Below are 22,500 nucleotides of genomic sequence, written 5' to 3' on the forward strand. Positions count from 1 at the left end.
GGTAAAGGTGTGTGTGTGTGTGTGTGTGTGTGTGTGTGTGTGTGTGTGTGTGTGTGTGTGTGTGTGTGTGTGTGTGTGTGTGTGACCTTTCGTTGCCATGTGCAAATAATATAAAAAGCGAAACATGGAGAGAAAAAAACAAATGTGAAGGTACGTTTGTCCCGAGACGTCGGTGCTCTGGTAATCTGAGGTGACCACCGTGTTAAACAGCGACCTTTGACCTCTGCCGGTCAGGAGCAGGTCTGACCTTAAAACACAACGAACCTGATCTCCACTCAGAGAGTTTACTGCACTCACAAGCATCGGCTGCTTCACTGGATCTGAATGTTTTGGTATCAATGTATTCTACATTTAATCCACATGTACAAATACAAACTGATTTACTGCACACACACACATTTACTCCACCTATGAACCAATTAAATGAAGTGTTCACGATCTATTTGCACATTTAAACGCCTTCAGCAGACTGCTGGGTGTTTGGTCAGTCAGTGTGGTCTCAGGCTTCTCGTGCAACACTAATCAGTAAAGATGCACCAATAACTGAAGTGTATGAATCAATACCAAAGTACTTTAAAGGAAAATCTTTAAATACACACTTCTCACTGCAACGTGTTTAATGTCTTCAGAGAAGCAGCCAAACAAGAACTTAATACTCTCAGCGATCTCTGGGACGTGAGATCCACATATACACCTGCAGTTACAGCTCATCGCCACAGGGGCCGCCAAAGAGAACGAGACGGAGATCTTTGAGATGAAAAGCCGAGAGGAGGAGAGCAGCAGATCAATGCAGAGAGAGAGGGGATGAGGAGAAGGAAAGGAAAGGAGAGAGAAGGAAGCAGAGGGGAGAAATAAAGAAGCAGGGAGAAAAGATGGAAAGAGGAAACGGTAGAAAACAGGGAGGGAGAGGGTGAGAGTGGGAAAGAGAGAGGGAACAAAGGAGGCAGTGTGTGGTGAACAGGGGAGAGAGAGTCGCCATCTGAGACGAATAAAAAGTGGAATAACAATAAAAGTCAGAAGGCGCTACCTCCCTCCCTCCCTCCCTCCCTCCCTCCCTCCCCCCAACACTGGACACACAAACACACACACACACACACACACACACACACCGCCACTTTTATTGTCCTTTGTTTTCTGTTAAGTAGCTTTGAGACAAATCCCTTTAAGAAAGCTGTGTGGACGCACACTGAGCCAGATAATCAAAGACACATGGGACAGCAGCGCACACACACACACACACACACGACTCTTGTAGGACAGAGTTATGTGTGTGTGTGTGTGTGTGTGTTTACATCTGTTTCAGTGTGTGTAAAGTGTGAAGGAGACGACGAGCAGGTGAGAGAGGAGAAGAGAAAGTGATGATGAGAAACAGACAAGAGGAAGGTGTCACAGCAGCAGCGTTGCTGTTATTAGTGTTGCTCGTGTTTCACCAAATTGCTGCCACGTTTTCCCAGAACACCCGCTGCTTCATCACAGTTACTCGCATCTGTTCTTCTTCTTTCCTTTCCTGGTTTTTGTTTTTATGATACAAAAAGGAGAAAAAAGGATGAAATAAAATCATCAAATGACTTCAGAAACAGACCAGAGTTTCCATATCTGTCCAAGGTGTCGTCACTTCATCATTTGCTCCGGTTAGACGTGAGTGAAACTCTCAAGTTAGCGTATGAAATCTTGAGTTATGGCCTTTGGCTGTATGTTAGAAGTGGACATGTTCGTCGTGACGTCACCCGTTGGTTTGTGGACTGTGGTTTGGAAGCCTCAAGTTTGATATTTCGGCCGTCGCCATGTTGGACTTTGGCCGTCGCCCTTCTTGGGTTTTTTTTTGTTTGCACCCAGTGAACAGGAAGTGACCATATCTGGACTGAGGAGGAGTGACGTAGAGACGCCGTATACGTCTCTGGTAGAGACCTGTCAATCACTGTGTAGCCCCCGCCCCTAAAGCATCCCCTGCTTTATGGTCTGTGTGACTCTAAATGGACCATCATTTACTAAATGAACATCATGCTGTATTGAAGAAGACTTGAAACTAGAGATTGAGACCATAAACTCATGTTTACAATGTTTACTGAGGTAATAAATCAAGAGAGAAGTAGAGTCATTTTCTCATAGACTGACCTTTGACATCTAATAAAGTTCATCCTGAGGTATCACCCAAACCACAATCTTTCCCTAAACCTAACTAAGTTGCTTCCTGTGAAGACGGAGGTTTATTTTAAAAGACCGGATGCACGTAAAGAGAGAAAAATGACACGATTTGCTTCACTTTCAGAGGAAAACAAGAGGAGGAACTTCTCCTGGAGGGGTCATATGAACCACTGTATGAGGATAGGCTGGTTTGTTTCACCCATTCATCCACCCTGACCTACTCTTCACACCACGTCACCTGACTTCCTCCTCACCTCCAGTCATTATTACTACGGAGACAAGAGGTCGCCGTCCAACAATGAACGCAAATATGGTCGGTAATAAGCCGCTAGCATGAATGACCCATACGGACGTTTGCTGGGATGACAATCGACACAAAAAACTATTTCAACCACTGAACAACGTCACAGCTGTGGGCGTCAAATCCTCTGGAGCTGAACTAGCTATTCACACCTTAACAGTGACATTACAATTAATTAAACACGTTTCATGTTTTCTGTGTTTTTAAATTGGAGCATGTTTTACATTTACGTGCATATTGTACTTGCTCACGATTTCCACCGGGCAGCGTTCCATCTGCGGCTCAGCCACTTCCCCCTGCAGAAACCATAAAGCCGGGGTGTGATTTTCTGGATCAAATCACAGGAGTAAACTCTGACCGTGTGACTGGATCCGGATCCTCAGAGCCAAGTCCCAGCGTTCATTAAAAACCCCGCTCCGTTCATTTATTCCTTCCTGGTTTTCCTGGACTGTGACGGATGTGAAACACTCGACTTTCTGGGGCCAAAATCTGACTACCGAGGGTCTCTGGGCCGAAGGGGGCCAGTGAGGGGTCACCTAGGAAGGACAGGAGGAGAGGAGGAAAGGAGAGGAAAAGGAAAGGCGAAAATATGTATGTGTGTGTGTGTGAGTGTGTGTGTGTGTGTTCAGTGGCTCTCGTGTTTCACAGTACAGAGCTGTTGATTGACTAGTGGAAGCCAGCGCCAGATCTGTGTGTGCAGGAAGACAAAAGAGCGTGACGCACACGCACACACACACACACACACACACACACACACACACACACACACACACACACACACACACACACACACACACACACACACACACACACACACAGCTATTTCACTCCAAGCGTGTGTGTATCTATATTTAAACAGGACATTGGGGTGACACGTGCATGTGTTTATGCATATGCGTCCATGGATATGTATGTGGAAGTATTTATATGACGTGTGTGTGTGTGTGTGTGTGTGTGTGTGTGTGTGTGTGTGTGTGTGTGGCTTCTGAATCTGACCCGTTTGACCGCTACCTACACACTCCTGTAAACAAAGCGTCCCTTTAGCGGCGTAAACGTGACGGCGGTGAGTCACAGCCTCTGATCTTCTGTCGACAGTGAAGCGCTGAGAGACGCTGCCAAGAAGCTACAAACTCTGCAGAACAAACCCAAACAGAGGGTTTAGGGTTTTTTTTGGCATCTTCTTCAATGAATTTATTCTTGATCCAGTTTGAGTTTTTTTTCTTTGTATCCGTGCAGACATGGAAGCCTTCACTGCTCACGCAAACGAGTTCCCAAAAACAAGTTCTTCTCAGCTTACAGTTCGTTTAATGCAGGATGAGCGTATGTAGCTATAATCCAGCTTAGCATGTCTAAGAACATACAATACATGTTTAGCATTAACGAGCCGTGTTCCTTCAACGACTCTGAAGTCAGTTATTATTTGACTTCTGAAAGCGTGAGACGTTCAGCGAGCTCATTGAGCCGAACGGAAACGTTCTGCTTCAGTTGTAGTCAAAGACGTATCTTTGGGTTATTGGGGGCTCGCAGTAAACGGACGGCGTTCCAAAACCGCCTGAGAACGCTGCTCACATCTTGAGATCGTAAATTCACGATCCATCCATCCCTCTGGAAAGAAAACAAGGAACGCAGCGACTGCTCCTCTCTGACGGATGATGGTTTTCAGCAAATGTTGGGAGCAAGCTTTAGAGGAATGAAACGATGTTGTTCTGGTGCTGATCCAGCTTCTGTTCCTGCGCGCTCTGTTAGTGAGTTACCTTCCACCCGTCACACCCTCAGTGATCATTCGCTTCATTCTGAGCCCATTTGACAGTATTTAGTTTGTACTAAATTGAAACTAAATATCACATTTCTGGATGTAAAAGAAAGGAATTTAAATGAGTTCTAGAGATACAATTACAGGAAGTCCCTCTGGATGAGAGCAACAACTTGAAGCCTAAATAAAGAAGCCTTTGTGCTGAGATTCATCTACACCAGCAAAGTGAAACGTTGATGGGATGTTATGATGATTTCAATCTTCCGGGCGTGGACCGCTTTCAAGCTCATTGCAGCTCCCTGCATGAGAAACATCACCGTCTGAGTTTGACTGCAGCTTTAATTCAAGTCAGAGGTTTTTTGGAAAACACCCTCGGTTTAGTTTGTTTTGCTGAATAAGAGCGACGGCGTTTCTACGCGGCCAAACCTTTGAGCGGTTTGCTGCAGCAGAATAACAGATGGACAGACACAGAGATGCACACGGAGAGAGGACCAGCATTCACTCTCTCTCTGCGTTTTTGCAGCTTAAAGCGAGACGAAGGAAATCAGAGCGGAGGTGTGGATCTCACACGGTCACATTCCACATGTACAGTACACCGGCAGGCAGAGCAAGGCACCGACACCCCCGGGGTCACGGGTTCAACCCCCCGCTGGGCCACAGATTACAAAAAGAAAAAAAGCGTGTTCCCATGGTACCGTGATAAAAGCCCGACTGGTTTACATTACACACCCTGTAAACTCACTGCATGCGCACAAAAGGTGGAAAGAGTCAAACAGGAGGAAACAAGAGGACTCCATCGGCAAATACGCTGCTACAGGACGGGTGATGTTCCTTTTTAATGAGCCGACAGCAGATACGAGTGTGTGTGTGTGTGTGTGTGTGTGTGTGTGTGTGTGTGTGTGTGTGTGTGTGTGTGTGTGTGTGTGTGTGTGTGTGTGTGTGTACTGTGTCTGGGCGACTCGGATCAAAGCTACCGCCGTCTGGTCGAGGTGACCGAGTCTCCGCCGACAGCCAGACGACCAGAACGCGCCGTGTGAGCGGTCTGATAAGAGCTGAACAAATACACGGCGGCACACACACACACACACACACACACACACACACACACACTTCTCACACACTCACTCACTCCCTGTTCAGCCTGTGGAGGAGGATGTGATGAAGGAGAGGAGTGTGTGTGTGTGTGTGTGTGTGTTGCATCATGTACGGTGTGTGATTGAGAGAGTGAGTGGAACAGAAGTTATTGATGACATTTCATGTTGGAAGCTCTTACTCTGAACCAGCTGCGAGAGTTTACTTTAAAGAACGTTTCTCTCTTCAGGGCTGAAGTCCACCAAAGATCTTTAAAGTGAGTAAATGGATCAAGAAGCTTCTTTCTCCTCACGAAAGAAACACCAGCGATCGAGGTCGCACCAACCAACCAACCAACACTAGTCTGATGTGTGAGCATGAAAGCAGCTGGTTCATGTCTCCCTTTACTCTCATTGTGACTCGTATTCATTGTGAAGTCCACACAATACAAACTGTGAGGACTTTAATGGAGCGTTTAGTTATGAGGATTATAAAACAACAACAACACGGAGGCTCCGTAGTCCAAACCAGGACGGCAAAATATTACTCCTTTCAACCGTAGACCAAGAGAAAAATCAATACACACACACACACACACACACACACACACACACACACACACACACTAGCTGCTATGGACTGACCCATGGGCTCCAGGGCAAACTGGTCCTGAGTGACGGCCAAAGGAGGCTGAATGGCGACTGTCAGCTTAGACGACTGTACGACACAACGAGCCTTCACCTTCACCTGGAGAGAGAAAGACCGATTACAGGGGGGAGACGGGGGAGACGGGGGAGACGGGGGGGGGGGAGACGGAGGAGGAAATGAGCCGATAGCTCACCTGTATGGTCACTGAAGGGACGGACAGACCGGAGATATCTTGGATCAGGGCTTGCTGTAGACGGAGACAAAGGGAGATCATGAGTCTGTGTGTGCGTGTGTGTGTGTGTGTGTGTGTGTGTGTGTGTGTGTGTGTGTGTGTGTGTGTGTGTGTGTGTGTGTGTGTGTGTGTGTACCGATGGGCTGTCCATGCTGGAGGACACAGTCGCCGTAACGGTCAGGTCCTCCTCGGCGTCGGCTTTGGGCAGGATGTCTAAAATAAAAGACACCGGAGGAGTTTCAGCCTTCAATGAGGTTCGATCCTTAAAAACAAGATGATTGTTTATACATTCAACAGAAGCACCACATATGTGTTCAGGCTGTTTCTCACATTAAGTCTGAAACATCAGTTTGTGATGAATACGTGTAATTATTTTGGTTATTTTATTCACTGTAAGCATGTGAATGTGTAAGACCTCCCGCCCAGCAGTCTGCTGTAGGGAACGCTGAAGTGGAGCCATCACTCTGGACCTCCGAGCCGTTCTAATCGTCCTGCGGTCTCACAGAAGCAGACTACATCCAGCTCTACTGACTGTATGAGACTCTCGTGCTTCGGGGCCTCGTTTACGCCTAGAGTTCGTTTGCTCTGCTCCGAATCGCCAGCCGGCGAGGTCCAATGTTAAATATCGACTCCAGGAGAACGTTCGGTTTCCAACTGCAGCAGCCGGCCCAGTGTTGCTACTTCTTTTCCATTTGAAAGTTGCTCGCAGCGTTAGCTCTAAAAGTTGTTCAATCCAGCAAGAGAGCCACCAAGTCTACAGCCACTCCCCCAAAAACCATCCTCATGAACGTGAAGCAACATGGCAACTGTTAGGAGACTCCGGTGATGATCGATGCGTGCACGGGCAGAATACGATATAATACCGTATTATAAGACTAATATAAGGCAGGTAGGTAGACAGACAGGTAGGCATGTCATGGATACCAGATTTCTTTCAGTTCATACAGGTTCAGGAGGAGCGTATCAGAGACCACCTCCTTAACAAGGTCTAATATGTGAGCGGTTCTCTGTTAAACTAGCAGCAGCATCCTACCATGAGTCCTGGAGGCCTCTCTGACGAACTTCTGCAGCATCTTCATCTCAGCATCCACCTGCTCATAGTCGGCCTCCCGGGCGTCCACCTTGGGCGTGGAGAAGAAGGACGGGTCCGTACCCATGTAGGAGCACAGGAGGTGACCGTCAGAGCTCAGGCTGACCACCACGCCTTTTATCTCCCTAAAGAGGGGAGAGGAGGAGAGGAGAGAGGGGAGAGGAGAGGAGAGGAGAGAGGAGAGGAGGGGAGGGGAGGGGAGGGGAGAGAGGAGAGGAGAGGAGAGACGAAGAGAGGAGAGGAGAGGGAGGAGAGGGAGGAGAGGAGAGGAGGGGAGAGAGGAGAGGAGAGGAGAGAGGAGAGACGAAGAGAGGAGAGGAGAGGAGAGGAGAGAGTAGAGGAGAGAGGAGAGGAGAGACGAAGAGAGGAGAGGAGAGGGAGGGGAGAGAGGAGAGGAGAGGAGAGGAGAGGAGAGACGAAGAGAGGAGAGGAGGGGAGGGGAGAGAGGAGAGGAGAGGAGAGGAGAGGAGAGGAGAGACGAAGAGAGGAGAGGAGAGGAGGGGAGAGAGGAGAGGAGAGGAGAGGAGAGGAAAGGAGAGACGAAGAGAGGAGAGGAGAGGGAGGAGAGGAGTTATTGGCATTTCAAACTGGTACTTTCTGGTCCTCTCTATCTCTTCTGCAGTTTGTTTCTTGACAGTTTGTTGGGAGCTTTGAAGGAAACAAAGGTTATTATTAGTTAGTGAGTGGAACGGAATGGAAACAGGAAGAGCGCGAGGAAACGCTGCGTGATGCAATAACGTATCTTAACTCTGTGTGTTAACCGGTCGCAGATGTGTTGTAGTTCCAGTCCAGTGAGGCGGTAAACACACACACACACACACACACACACACACACACACACACACACAAACACACTCTCGCCAGGGGTCCACACCTGCATAGGAGGGTGTCTAAGGGGTCATAAAACGTTCACTTTAACTGCTGCCAAAACACACACACAAATAGACACACACACACACACAAATACACACAGTTGTCATTTGAAATGTCTGGTATCCTGATAGATTCCAGATGAGATTTACACTCCTACGCGTCCCATGTATGCGTCTCATCATGCTGCTGCTTGATTGGGTCCACTGATCCTTGGGTCCCTTCAGATCTTTTGTATTTTGGAAGCATTAGTGTTTGCATGTTTCAGATTGGGTCAGCATTTGGACAGTAGACCACTAGTTGGTGGACCGTTTGGAAAAGCCAAAGAAGAGGCTGGTCATTGGCAGGATTAAGTAATAGAATTCAATACTGCCTCTAAAAACACACAGAAAAGACTCCTGGAGCACTGCTGTAAATCACAGATATCCACAGTGAGCTGTTAAGAGTGTGTGTGAGTGTGTGAGTGTGTGTGTGTGTGTGTGTGTGTGTGTGTGTGTGTGTGTGTGTGTGTGTGTGTGTGTGTGTGTGTGTGTGTGTGTGTGTGTGTGTGTGTGTTCCTCTCCCACAATGAACAAGACGATGACTATCAAGCGCTTTAGAACAACACAGCCTCAAACTAAACCAAACAGCTACCCAGACACACACTATCTCCTGCATCTTACACACACACACACACACACACACACACACACACACATCATTTCTCAGCCATGTTTGTGATTTGCGTTGTAATTGCGGTTTGATTGGAGTCGTTTGGAGAAAGAAAACACAAATGATTGGCTGCAGCTGGCCCCTCCCTGCTCTGCTCTGCTCTGCTCTGATTGGCCAGCTGGAAGACATTGTCGGGTTCATTTCCTGTTAAAAGTTACACACTCCGGGGTTTCACGAGCTGACCAACACAACAACACACCTGCTGTGTGTGTGTTGTATTTACCTGTGCAGTGTAAGAGAGGCTCTGCTGATATGTGTGTGTGTGTGTGTGAGTATAGAGGTAGCCATGTTGTTACAAAAAACAAGTTTTTTAGGAAAAACATCACCTGTATCACAGGATAATATAACAAGAATCTATGTGATTAAGTGTCACGCTCCTAAAAAAAACATGCAATTCAAAATTGAGAGCATTAATATGTCAGCAAACAACTACTTTCTATGTAAAGACAGAGCGGAGTAATGTCTACCTGAGCATACAGCGGTTACAGCTGCACCCAGCCTCCGGTTCCCCCTCAGCTAAACCCCGGTGGCTCTGTCGGCGCCGTTACCGTTGCCTGCGCCGTTAGCACCGTTAGCTTGTTTTTATCATGTCACGCTATTAGCCTATCCCTCCCGGAGGTCGCAGTGACGAGTCCTTCACGAAGCCTCCGCTCCGCCGTGGTTCAGGGACTGTTGTGTTTTGGGTCGTACTCACGGGAAGTTGGCGACGCGAACGGCCACGGGCACGAAGGAGAGCTGGGCCGCCCACTTCAGGGTCACGTCCTGGTAAACCAGCAGCATGTTGGTGTGGTTACCTAGTAACAGGTTGGTGGTGCCATCCATCACTAAACAAATCCAGAAACAGAAAAAAATGATTTTCCTGATTACACTTTTTTAGATTTAATACATTTTCTTAAGAGAAGCTTCTGGTGTTACTAAAACCACAGGATGTGGTGTCACTTGTCACAGTGGGGCTGTACAGTAACACAGTGTGTGTGTGTTCAGAGCACACACACACTCACACCCTCTCTCTTCTCTCCTGTAGAATGAACATGTTTACTGTATTTGTTGCATTTATTGGTTTATGAAATCAACGTTCTCAGGTACAAGGTTAGAGCAGACTTTTAATCAAATATTAATTGCAATATATATAAATGTTGGCTTCCATCACTTGAACACACGATCGACGGCGGTATTGAGGGTTAAAAGTGCGCCGCTCTTAAAAAAACGCCGCCGTATCAAATCAAGCACTTGACTAAACTAACAGCCGCCCGGGGAGCGATCCAGATGTTTTGACTTCACTTTTTGGGATTTTGCCGTGAAAAGCGCTCCTGGACGCTGCGGGCTGCGGTCCAGAGCAGAAGAGTAATGCACAACGCAGAGCAGACGGGCAAACCGAACGCGCTTCAGGTGAAGAAGAAGCGTGTTTTAACTCTCGCTTTGATGCAGAGTGACTTCAATCACAAAGAACAGAGCACAGCGTGGAAGCAGTGACGCTTTGAATTCATTTTGGGGTTGTATTTTGCTTCTAGACGATGCTCTGTGTCTCAATTAGAAGCAAAGATTCGTACATTAGCTGGAATGTAGCACGACATGGAAGTGAGCTCAGTGCTCTGTGTATTTAAAGGGCACAGCGTGAAGGATCAGGCCGCGTATAGTGGTGAGGTTGCAGAGTGCAACCGACTACAACGTGTCGGAGAACTACGGTGGGAGACGCAAAACAACGCCCCGTCTGGAGCCAGCCTGTGGTTTGTCCGCTCTGGGCTACTGTAGAAACATGGCGGCCGGCACCGTGAAGACGTTTACACTAAAGCACAGCCTATATGCTACACACTGCTCCTCAAAGAAATCATTGAATAATCATGATAAATAATCTCAATACAGCTACAAAATATTTCACTTAGCATTTGTGCCACAATCGTGCAGTTCTACTGTGTGTGTACAGTCTGTATTGGGAAAGGTGAGATGAATAGTACGACTTACTGATTCATCATTCAAAGTCATAAAATAATGATCAATTTACAAAAGGTTTGAAGTCATCTACAAATGCAGCCTCACAATCACAGCAGCGCAAATTCAACGGCTTTGTTTCTGACTTTGGTCTTCAGAGGTCAAACTATAGCGCACAGAGATGAACACTGCTGTGGTGGGCGGCATCGCCCTTTAAGACGAGTGTGACTCCTCAAGAAAAATCATTTCTTTATGTCTCACATCTGGTTTGCTTGTTGAATTGTCATCAAGATCTTTCATTTTACGACAAAGTCAGCTTTTATAGGTGTGTGTATATATATATATATATATATATATATATAAATAACTAAAGTTACATATACACTTTCTCCTGTGACTCATGGATAGAAACATTAAATATAAATACTTCTTATGTTTCACACACACACACACACACACACACACACACACACGGCCAGTCCATCCCACCAATGGAGCAGCTACTGTACCACCTAGAGAGATCTGAGGTGACGGCCACACGCAAAACAAACACGCCTCTCACACACACACACACAGTTGAATACACAGGTCATAATGTAGTACGCGGCGGTCGGCAGGGCGGTACAGCGCAGGGGTCAAAATGACAGAGTGTGTGTCGGTGCCACATGAAAGCGAGCGCACACCTTCTATCACAGCATGCACATTATAATCAGGACCTAATTAGAAAGGTCCGATCTGTGTCGTCATGTTCGAGCCGAGCATCAGCTCCTCTCTGAATATTCTTTCCTCGGTTCCTCGGTTCCTCGGTTCCTCTTCTGTCTCTAACTCTTACCTCCACATTCACTTCTCTGCTTTCTGCTCTACCTCACGCTTCTGTTCTTCCTCTCTATTCCCACCTGCTTTCTTCTGCCCCTCTCCTTCATACTCCTCCCGTCTTTGAGCTTTGTCCTCATCGATCTCTTCCTTCTCTCCTCTCCCTCTACAGTTTATCACTAAAACAACAACTAGAAACCTTCCAATGGGATCAAACCTCAGGCTGTCTAGAAGAAGTGGACGTAGTTTGTGGACTGATGTTTTGAAGCCTTGAGTCCTTGACTTACGGCCGTCGCCATCTTGTTTTTTTAACGGACAAAACCATATCTGGACTGAGGAGGAGTGACGTAGAGACGCCGTACACGTCTCTGGTAGAGACCTGTCAATCACTGTGTAGCCCCGCCCCTAAAGCATCCCCTGCTTTATGGTCTGTGTGACTCTAAATGGACCATCATTTACTAAATGAACATCATGCTGTATTGAAGAAGACTTGAAACTAGAGATTGAGACCATAAACTCATGTTTACAATGTTTACTGAGGTAATAAATCAAGAGAGAAGTAGAGTCATTTTCTCATAGACTTCTATACAACCAGAGGAGTCGCCCCCTGGTGGACACTAGAGAGAATGCAGCTTTAACACATGAAGCATCGGCTTCACTCTGCGGAACCGGAAGTTGCCGCCTGGATAAAACCAGCTGCGATGCAAAATCGTGGGGGGGGGGGGGCCCCTTCACATACTTCATGCCCCCCTACTTGTAGAAGTCTACTTGAAGGAGGAACGCCATTCTTCCTAAAGATATGGTGGCTGAGAACACGTCACTCTAAAATCCAACAGGTGTTCAGTTGGGTTGACATCCGATGACCGTGAAGGCCATGTGGTTCACATATCTGTCGAGTTTGGAGAAATAAGCTGAAGACGGGATGGTCATATTTCAAACCTAAAGACTCAGCACGTCACAGTGCAGTGAATGAGCCGAGAGTGTTTCTGGTGCAGCGGTCGAGCTGATGAAGATGTTTTGCGAGGGAGAGAAGGAACAGACGGGGGAGGTGGACAGAGGAGAGTGAGGGCAGCGGTCCAGCAGAGGCAGCTGTGAGGCTGAAGGCCAGAAGGAAGCATGAGGAACCACTCAAGAGACCACGGTCGCCTCTCCTCCTCGCGCTGCTTCTCTGCGTCTGTAAGGGCTCTGTGGAGATCCACCACATGGCCGTAAAAGATGCTCTCCACTGAACGGCCGTGGGGGTCTGGAGCTCCGACAGTCACAGGTTCACTAAATGTCGGCCTTTCCGACAATAAAACCCGAGGATCAAACACGGACGCGGAGCAGCGCCGCAGCGGTCCGATCCCGGGAGTTGCAGTCTTCCAGACATGTGGGGATCTTTATGTGGTTTTTCTATTGTTGACAGGAATGGGAAATCTCGTCCCAATAAAGAAAAAAAAAGAAAAAGGCTGCTTTTGTTGCTCTGGCACATCATGTATTGAATTTATAGCCAATTTCCAAGAGTAATTGAAATAATCTAAATAAGGTCTGGAACAGAGAGTGAAGTGGCACTTTGAAAGTACTCTAAAACATCAGCTCTCCATCCATCCAGCCCCTTCTGGATCCTTCCTCCACTCTGTTGCTTTTAGCTTTCCTTCTTTCCATCTGTCAGCTCTCTATTTCATATCAAGTGTGAAACTAAAGAACGGGTTCAATGGTACATTGTTTTGCGTAAACCGAAGCAGACTGTCGTTGCTGTAAAGAACGCTCATAAAAAGGTTGTTTATTGCTCCGTGCTCAAAGGGGTTTTACACAGAACTTGTGTTCTGCTTGTATTCAAGTCATCATTCTGGAGGTCCAACCGTATCTGGCTGATTAGTTTGGCTCGTGGTGATAAGAATCAGGCTTCAGGGAAGTTAAACCACTTTCCTCCGTATCATAAAATAAACAGCTTTAAAGCTGTGGCCCCCTGATGCCAGGGTGAATAAAGAGAGGGACGAGACTTGTGTTGCAGTTTCATGCACCCTTAACCAATCACAGGGGTCGACTGGAAACACGTCGGGCAGAGAGAAACAAACACAGGCAGGACGTGTCCCGAGGAGAACGAATAGTTCACTTTTATGTTACTCAAGGAGAGCAATTATTTTGGGTTTTTGCAGAAAACTGTTTGGAAAAGAGCAGGCAAAAAACAAAAAAGGCCTGGCAGGTGATTGGATGAACCATCTGTCAATCAAACTCTTGCAGACACCGGTCAGGATGCTTCAGTTCTGCTCTTTGCTCCTCTTTCAATGAAGAAATACTCTCCAGTTCTAGCACACACACACACACACACACAATCATTGAATAATGAGACTGTGTGTGTGTTGTAGTAAGTAGCCAGATGTGATGTCTTTCCATCAGGAGAAAGCTGAGTTACTAGGCAGCTGCTCAGTCATCACATTATACATAATCCATCTCTTTTCCTATCGGAGGTGAAGACAGGGAGGGGTGTTCAAGTCTGGAACGCATTACAGGTCTGTAGCTGTGTCGTTTCACCGTACAACACACACACACACACACACACACACACACACACACACACACACACACACACACACACACACACACACACACACACACACACACACACACACACACACACACACACACACACACACAGTAATTGTGTATCCTTAAAATGTTATAGAGAAAACTGCTTTTTATTTCTATATTTGAATAACTGTGGTTTCTGGAGCTTATTTCAGCCTAAAGCATTTAATCCGTCTAAATATATCTATGCACGGTATTATATGCAATATATTATATATCATACCTCTCAATCCATACATACGTGTTCATCGTGCACCATGTGTTTATGCACTACAGTCTGTTCAGCTTTCCTTTAATGCAAACAGCAGAGCTCCTCCACTTCTTCCAGCACGTTCTGCCAAAAGCAGCTTCCTGCAGAGCCGGTCGTGTGGCCCTGGGCCACCGAGCAGATCACTGCGTGTCTGTGTGTTCTGTTCACTCACAGCTTGGCTGGAGCAGGTGCACCGACGCACAACTAGGCAACAACCTCTGGTTCTGGTAAAGTCTGCAGTCTACCTCCAAACTGATCACGAAACGCATCAACTCGGCAACGAAACACAGAAACAAGACATTTGATTCCCTCTTTAGAAGTCTGCAGAGAGGCAGAGTCCCCCGTGGGTCAATGATTTACACACGTGATGTTTGTCCATTTAAAAAGACAATTCTGCAAGTCAAGAAAGAAGAACACGAGGACTGTGAAGGTAAAGACATCCCTTCAAAGATCAGGTTCATCTCGCTGCACTGATGCTAGCGGCTCGGCGGTTTACCTGAGGCGTAGGGCAGGAAGCAGCTGGGGTTGAACTCCAGCTTCTTCATGAAGCGGATGTGGCTGTTGTCTCGGAGACAGTAGAGGTTCCTCTCGCCCAGAACGAAGATGGAGGAGGAGGCGTGGGAGTAGGAGGGCACACAGAGGTCCAGGGCCGTTTCTCCCAGGACAAACGTCCAGTCAGGCTGCAGGAGGACACACACACACACACACACACACAGTTACAGCACATTACCCTCATTTCCTCAATTTTAAAATAACGAGCGTGATGGATACAATGAGTGACACGTGTACTGTCTGAACACCCCTCACAGAACATTCATTCAGTCTCTTTTTGTGTTTCCATTTCACGAAGGCAGAAACGTGGACCAAAGCGTTGAAGCTCAGTGAAGGAAGACGTGATCTGTGTGTGTTGGCGTCCGCGCTTTTGTGCTGCTGTGGGAAAACTCTAAGTTTTATGGGAGAAGAGAATATATCCGACTGAACGGCTGTGGTGAGGTTTTTCCTCGTGGACATTCAATCCGTCCTCCAGCATTAGCACGTCAGGCTAATTATAAAGACATATAGGTTTTAAGGTCGTGTGCTGGTTCCCTTCACTCTCGGGTTTCTTGTACATTCTTCATCAACGTTGCTGCTTATATTTTATTCAACATCGCAGCAGTTTCTAACTGCGGTTCTTAGTCATTTCATTGTTGCATGATGTGCTCAGCAGACTCTCCTGTCTTAAACCCAGAGGAACATTTCATTGAACCGTCTACTTGCATCTCGATGAATGACGATATAATGAACTAGTTGTCAACAAACTGTACCGTACCCACCTACAACCAACAACACTGTAACGTTAAGACCCTCAACGTACTCAACTCAAACATCTCAACGGTTAACGGGAACCTAGTTAGGTGGAAACTACGGGCTCCTCTTTTCTTTAGATGTGACGGTTGGAAGGACTCACCGTCAGCCTCTTGCCTCCTCCGGTCTTGGGGGGCAGGTCCGGATCCTGTCGAGTCTCCGCCTCTGTGGCCACGGCCAGAGTCTCATACCTGGGAGTCAGAGAGAGCGAGAGAGCGAGAGAGAGAGAGAGAGAGAGAGAGAGAGAGAGAGAGAGAGAGAGAGAGAGAGAGACTGCTCAACACACACCGAGCTGGTTCATCACATGCAGGAGCATCAACTCTGTGTGCAGGAATCCTTTATGTTCTCTGTCCATTTAACTCCAGCAAGTGTGCAAAATACTCTACGTACTACTGCTACATTGTGCCAATAATAGCATACGGTCATTTCAGAGGCTTGAGGCTGTCTTATGTGTGATGATTGATGCTCAAAGATAAATCAAACCCTCGCTGGACAAACTTTCATGATGATGATGTTTCTTTTTTATATTTGTTTTATTTACAGATGTCCATCTGAAACTGGTGACAACATTAAAGAATCATTGTTCATTGTTGCTCAATAGATATATCTCAACAGTGAGCCTGTTTGAATTTAAAAGGTGTTTAAAACACGTTTATGGTTCAAAGATGTTCAAAAGTGAAACGTTTTTCACAGAACATTTGAAGACGTTAATGAAACGGACACATTTTAGACCATATCTGACCAATGTTGGCTTTCAACAGGTAAATGTTGAGGTTTCCTAGTTAGCTCCTAAATGACAATATGCTAATATTAGCACAAAACAGAGGATGAACAATGTCACTTTTGCAAATATGGTTTAAAACGTCAACCTTTAAATAGTCGCCGACACCTCTGAACCGGTTTTGAGCATCTTTTCAGTCGTGTTTTTAAAACAGGAAAGCTCTCAGCGAGCGTTGCTCAAGGGCACTTTGTTCAGGGAACAGTATTCCCTTCAGATAGAACTCAGCCAGTCTGAGGCTGAGCGTCCATACAGCGGCGTTTTGTTTTTATTCTGGCAGGAAGCTGCTGACCACAGTGACGACATCGGTGCAGCACTTTGTAGCCTTTTCTCCTCAGGAGGGAACAACTGGAAAAAAAGATGCCGGCGCTTCAAACGAAACAACAGAAGACGCTACGTGGACACGGCCTCAAACCTCAAACTAGTGAATCTCTGGTTACACACTCTGTGTGTGTGACCACAACCAGCCAGCTATGTTCCTGAGAGGAATTCCGTCTTTAAGGCCAGAAATCCCTTATTCACATTTAAATAAAGTGGAACACTGCAGCGTGTTCATTATTAGCTGAACCCTCGGCTAGCGTCTCACGTCGGGCCGGTCAACAAGCTGCCGACCGGCTGTTTCCCCGGATCTGCGGTCTATCAGTTTGAATCAGCGAGCTGCTGGCGACTGGCTGAGGACGAAGTGGTCGGACTGATCTGCGGTCAGTTGATTTTGGCATCGTCGGCATCGGGAGTTTTCCAGTAAGAAGCTGGCAGTAAGAAGCGGCTTGGCGGGAATCTCTATATATCCTTCTCTTCTAACACCTGGATGAACGCGGAGCTCCAAACCCGACCCGACCCCAAAACACCACACAACTGCTGATTCATCCTCTCGGTGTCCTCACTCAGGATTACACATTTACCTGCTGGTAATCAAAGATGGCAGCTCTGAAACCCAGCCGACATCGTAAGAACCACAATACAATATGGCCGCCACATCACTGCCACCGCTTGCCAATCAAACCCGCCATCTTCACGGCAGGAGACACCGATTCCTCCTTTATGATTTTTATGTTTTGTTTCATATTTTACACACAAACTGACTCCACAGATCGGTGTTTACTGAAGACTTTAGTGTGTAAAGGAATCTAAAGATGTTCCTGTTTCACCCTCGTGTGCGTAAGATCATAAACATATATACACATCCTGTACGATATGATGTCAACCAAACTGCTTCAGCTGCTCTGTGAGTTCAGAGCTTTATTTGTTGTTGTTTAGTGCCGATACACATCTGCATGTTGGCGTCGTCATTGCGAGCGTGTTAGCACGCTGACGCCTCGCAGAGCGAGTGAACGTAGACCTTTGTGTTGTTTAAGGATCCTTTGTCTTTCATTTTATTTGCACCCGGCCCAGTTTGTATTGCGACTGCTGCAAAGCACTTTCCCCCTTCATGCATTCGGTGAGAACACACTTTACTCACAACCTGTTTACAATTAGGCCCGGTATTGTATTTATACGCAGCACAGTTAATACCCAGAGGCAGCCCAAAGTGCTTTACAGAGTTCACCACAAACAATACAAGCAAGCGCACAGGAGCACACAGAAGTCATGTGTAGCGTGGAACGGGACGCGGCGGGAAGAATTAAATAGAAATGCAAGCGCCGCATATAAAGAGTGACTTCCCTCCCTCTGTTTACTGTCACATCACTGCCCGACACATTGAGCCCCGACAGAACCTTATACCCGGATAAAGCTAATTACCGTATGCGACCCTAACAGTGACGCTAATTCCTCATAACATTGTGCATAAAACAGCAAATGAAGCGCTCCAAACTTTGATTTCTGTAATATATTCATAGCTTTGAACCCGTCCGTGCAGTAGCCACTGAGCTTCTACGAGAAAACGACGAGCAGACTGACGAGCTGCTTTACGGACGGCCGCCAGTCGAGCGACCTCTTCATCACCGTGACCAGTTCCTGGGGAAGAAAGCGGAGCGTGTTAAACATGTCGGCGGGTTTAAGCTTTCTAAAGAGACACCCAATGGACCGACAGGCCGACTCCTGCAGGAGTCAGTGGATTCAATTCAGCCTGATAATACTGAAGCAACAACGCAAAAATAACTGTGTTCTCTCACTGTTTTCATACTGCGAGTCCACCCTTCACTTGTCTTATTAATGATGGGATGTGAGGCAGCGTGAATGGATTAAAGCTGTACGTGTGTGTGTGTGTGTGTGTGTGTGTGTGTGTGTGTGTGTGTGTGTGTGTGTGTGTTCAGCTCCATCCATCAGAAGTGGGTTGGTATTATGAATGAGGGTAAAAATCACACAAAGCACCGTGTGTGCGAGAGAAAAACCACAAAAATCTGATTATTCACCTGCATGCCTGACTTATGAGGAGGGAGAACAAGACCAGGACACACACACACACACACACACACACACACACACATCACTGGAAGAGACACACACTTGTGAGTATTTTTTTTGTCATTTAAAAGTGTTTGGGGGCTCTCTCACACACATGGACAAAGTTGTGGTAGGGCCTGACTGTGTGTGTGTGTGTGTGTGTGTGTGTGTGTGTGTGTGTGTGTGTGTGGGCGGTATCAGTCACCACGCAGAGTGTAGGACACTGAGGTTGAGGAAACCGTGTTCTCATTTATATGAAAGAGGATCTCTCTACCAACAAACACACTAATTAAACTTAAACAGATACATCACACACACACACACACACATTATACAAACATGCATACGCCCCCTCAGTGTGATGGGCAAACACAAACTAAAATATCAAAGCTGACGCCAACACACACACACACACACACAAACACACACACACACACACACACACACACACACACACACACACACACACACACACACACACACACACACACACACACACACACACACACACACACACACACACACACACACACACACACACACACACCAGATCGAGCTCTCATTCATCAGGGCAGGAGTGTAACAGGCTAAATAAACGGAGTTTAACCAGTCATCTGATACCAAATGTACAACAGTCAGTGAAGCCCTGAGCCCGTCATCTCATACGGGACACACATAACATAAAGTATATATATATATATATATATATATACACACACAGTATCTAGAGAGAGGGAGAGTCTCTTATGAGTGAATCTGCATGGCTCAGGACCAAGTGGGACTGTTTCTGTTGTACTTTGGGTGTACTGGCCCTTTAAGAGTGATGTAAGAACGATCCGGAGTAAGAAGTGTGAATAGTGAGCGATCGTTTGAGACGTGGAAGAGTCCGCTGTAACGACTGCATGAATCAGGCCTTAAATATATCTTAAAGTAACCCAGAGCTGTATTAAGCTTTCTCTTCATGTGCGTATCATTATTGACTGAAGCTATGTCATTTCTATTCGTTGGTACATTTTTATTCCAGGGGACGTCATCAAGTCCTCAAGTCCTCATTTCCTCGTCGATCGTGAAGCACTGCAGCGGAGACACAGTCTGTCGATCTGATTATACATCCCCTCAAATGCTACGTCTTTGTTTTCTGATAACCGCTAAAAAAATAAAATAAGTAGTATGGGGGCAAGTAAAAATGTACATCGGGCAAGCAGATTTAATATTGAACGCTGCATGAACGAGCATGTGTATATTTCTGCAGAGTGTTTACGTGTGTTCGCTAACCTGGATGTTTGTTTCATTTAAATAGAAGTGTACACACACTGTAATGGAAATAACAAGCGTGTTGCTAAAAGCAATGCAGTGTGTGTCCAGTGAAGTCAGTGTTTCCACAGCGATCTGGAGAAGCTCTTGATACTGGTGTGTGTGTGTGTGTGTGTGTGTGTGTGTGTGTGTGTGTGTGTGTGTGTGTGTGGGGCATCGAGATAACAAACAGCTGGGAGAGAAAACAACAGACTTCTGAAAGCTCTCCGTGCCGGTCGCCAGAGGGGAAAAGGAGAAAGTGTGCATGCGCTGACATTAAAGAGGTGCTTTCCCGTCCGGCATCAGGCCTTTAAGATGGTGAAGCGCTGAGTCAGCGCCGCTCAGTGACAGCAGCTGAAGCAGAGCAACCTCTCACATGACTTCAGGGCTGCTGTGGAGGCATTTTAACCTTTCTCTCTAAAAATGTCTTTTTATGTTACTTTAAAAGGCAATTCACATTACGTTTGACCGTACTTCAGTCATCACAGAGTGAAAGTAAACCACGTGTTCCTCAGTTTAGGATGAAAACGTTTGTGTTTTGTAGCGTTTGCACTGATCGACATGAACAGTTGAGTGAAACAGGCATCCAGACAATTCTCCTCTATTTCACCATTCATTATAAAAGCACGTCTGCATCGTCGGCCTCCTTCAACGACTTTAAGCTGTGACGTCGTAATACTTTTAGGACCTGATTGTGAGAGTCATCAGCTCCACATTTCTTTGAGCGTTTGAGTGTTTGAGTGTTTCTCTTCACACTCTGAAAGGTGTAAGCCTGAGAGAAAGAGAATATGTGACCAGCATTACAGAGCATATCAGAAATACTAAACAACATATTAAAAGGAGCAGTGTGTAACATTGAATATAATACTCATACCTATAACCGTTATGTTTTCCTCTACGTAGGGAGCCGTAGTCTGTGTTCTTCATTCTTTATTAACTATTAACTGAGATATCAATTACTTTATATGATGCTGTAAACTAGGGCTGCACAATTAATCGAGTTTTAATCGCGATCACGATTTTGGCTGCCACGATTAAATGAGCATGATCGTCTGCGATATTGACGTTTAAAATGCTCTGCTACATATCAAATCAAGCGCTTCCTCAATTTAACAGTCAGCCTGGTGGCGCGTTTACAATCCCTCTGCTCTCTGTATGGCGCACGGCGGTGTTCCGCCCCGATCCGCGCGCACGATGCAACAGTCCTCTCCTGCGAGTAGCGTAGAGGGTCTGAGCTGAGGTGTTGAGCTGGTCGCCTCCTGCCACGCTAACGTACACGCCGTTGCTTTGAGGAGGCTTCGTGGAAACACCTACTTGTAGCTCTCCAGCTGGCGAGCGGAGGACACGGTGAGGAAGCTGTCTGTTCTGGGGTTGTAGACCAGCGGGCCGGGCAGCAGGAAGCCAGGCAGGAACCTGCCGAAGGTGTAGCTGTCCTGCTCGAAGAACATCAGCATCCCGTCCATGGACTGGACGCACAGGGAGTGGTGACCTGTGGGGGACAGACCCAGGTATCCCATCAAGACGCCATGAAGAGAACCTGGTGGTCTTCATGATATGTGAAAGAATATAGAATCTACATGTTCTAAGTGGCTTGTTGCTGAGGAAACCATGAAAGTACACACTGCAAGTCAAAAAACAAAACGTAACAATAAAAGAATGAATGCAAACATCTTTGCATTTAAACACGTCCTCTTAAACTGAGGGAGGTTTTTATTTTTCACTATTTCTGATCACATATTACAGACTAAAGGAACAGGACAGATTGATCTTAGAGTGCAGCATTAAAAGTAAGAGTTTGATACAAATCTGGGTCGGTTTTGAATACGATTATTTCTTATTTTCACGCCGTGTGGCCAGGTGTGTGGAGGGGTGAAAGTGGGCGGGGTTTCAACTTATTTCCCAAGAAAACTTCCTCAAAACTTTTTCATGTGTTCAACCGAGTGAGTGTGTGTGTGTGTGTGTGTGTGTGTGTGTGTGTGTGTGTGTGTGTGTGTGTGTGTGTGTGTGTGTGTGTGTGTGTGTGTGCAAGAACAGCAAACATCAGTCTCGCTGTTTCTGTGCGGAAAAAAAGGAAATTGTTCAAATATATATTCCTACAGCTGATTCTGACGTTTTAAAACTTACGTACGTATTTAAACACAAAGCACCAACGATCCTGAACCTCAGTCACGGCTTCTGTTTCACTCCAGCCGTGATGTCGTGTTGTGTTGTGAGGTGTGTTTCTCCCTCTGGCTCAATCTGATATCTCCATTAACACCTCCACACACACACACACACCTGGCTCTCTGTATGAATGTGTACAAGGCTGTGTGTTTGTTA

General features: G+C 46.5%; 1 protein-coding gene across 1 annotated transcript in view; it reads right to left on the reverse strand.

Moving 5' to 3' along the window:
• bbs9 (Bardet-Biedl syndrome 9) overlaps positions 1–22,500 on the reverse strand; it is a gene marked incomplete at both ends in the record, with an annotated part of 138,445 nt that overhangs the window by 108,365 nt on the left and 7,580 nt on the right. Inside the window, 8 exons of the mRNA XM_079165514.1 lie at positions 5,915–6,017; positions 6,112–6,165; positions 6,287–6,363; positions 7,184–7,365; positions 9,516–9,645; positions 14,878–15,061; positions 15,829–15,916; positions 21,496–21,670. Of these exons, the coding sequence (XP_079021640.1) occupies positions 5,915–6,017; positions 6,112–6,165; positions 6,287–6,363; positions 7,184–7,365; positions 9,516–9,645; positions 14,878–15,061; positions 15,829–15,916; positions 21,496–21,670 (993 nt within the window). The remainder of the gene's footprint in view (positions 1–5,914; positions 6,018–6,111; positions 6,166–6,286; positions 6,364–7,183; positions 7,366–9,515; positions 9,646–14,877; positions 15,062–15,828; positions 15,917–21,495; positions 21,671–22,500) is intronic.

This window comes from Pholis gunnellus (assembly GCF_910591455.1).
Source record: "Pholis gunnellus genome assembly, chromosome: 8".
NCBI classification, from domain to species: domain Eukaryota; kingdom Metazoa; phylum Chordata; class Actinopteri; order Perciformes; family Pholidae; genus Pholis; species Pholis gunnellus.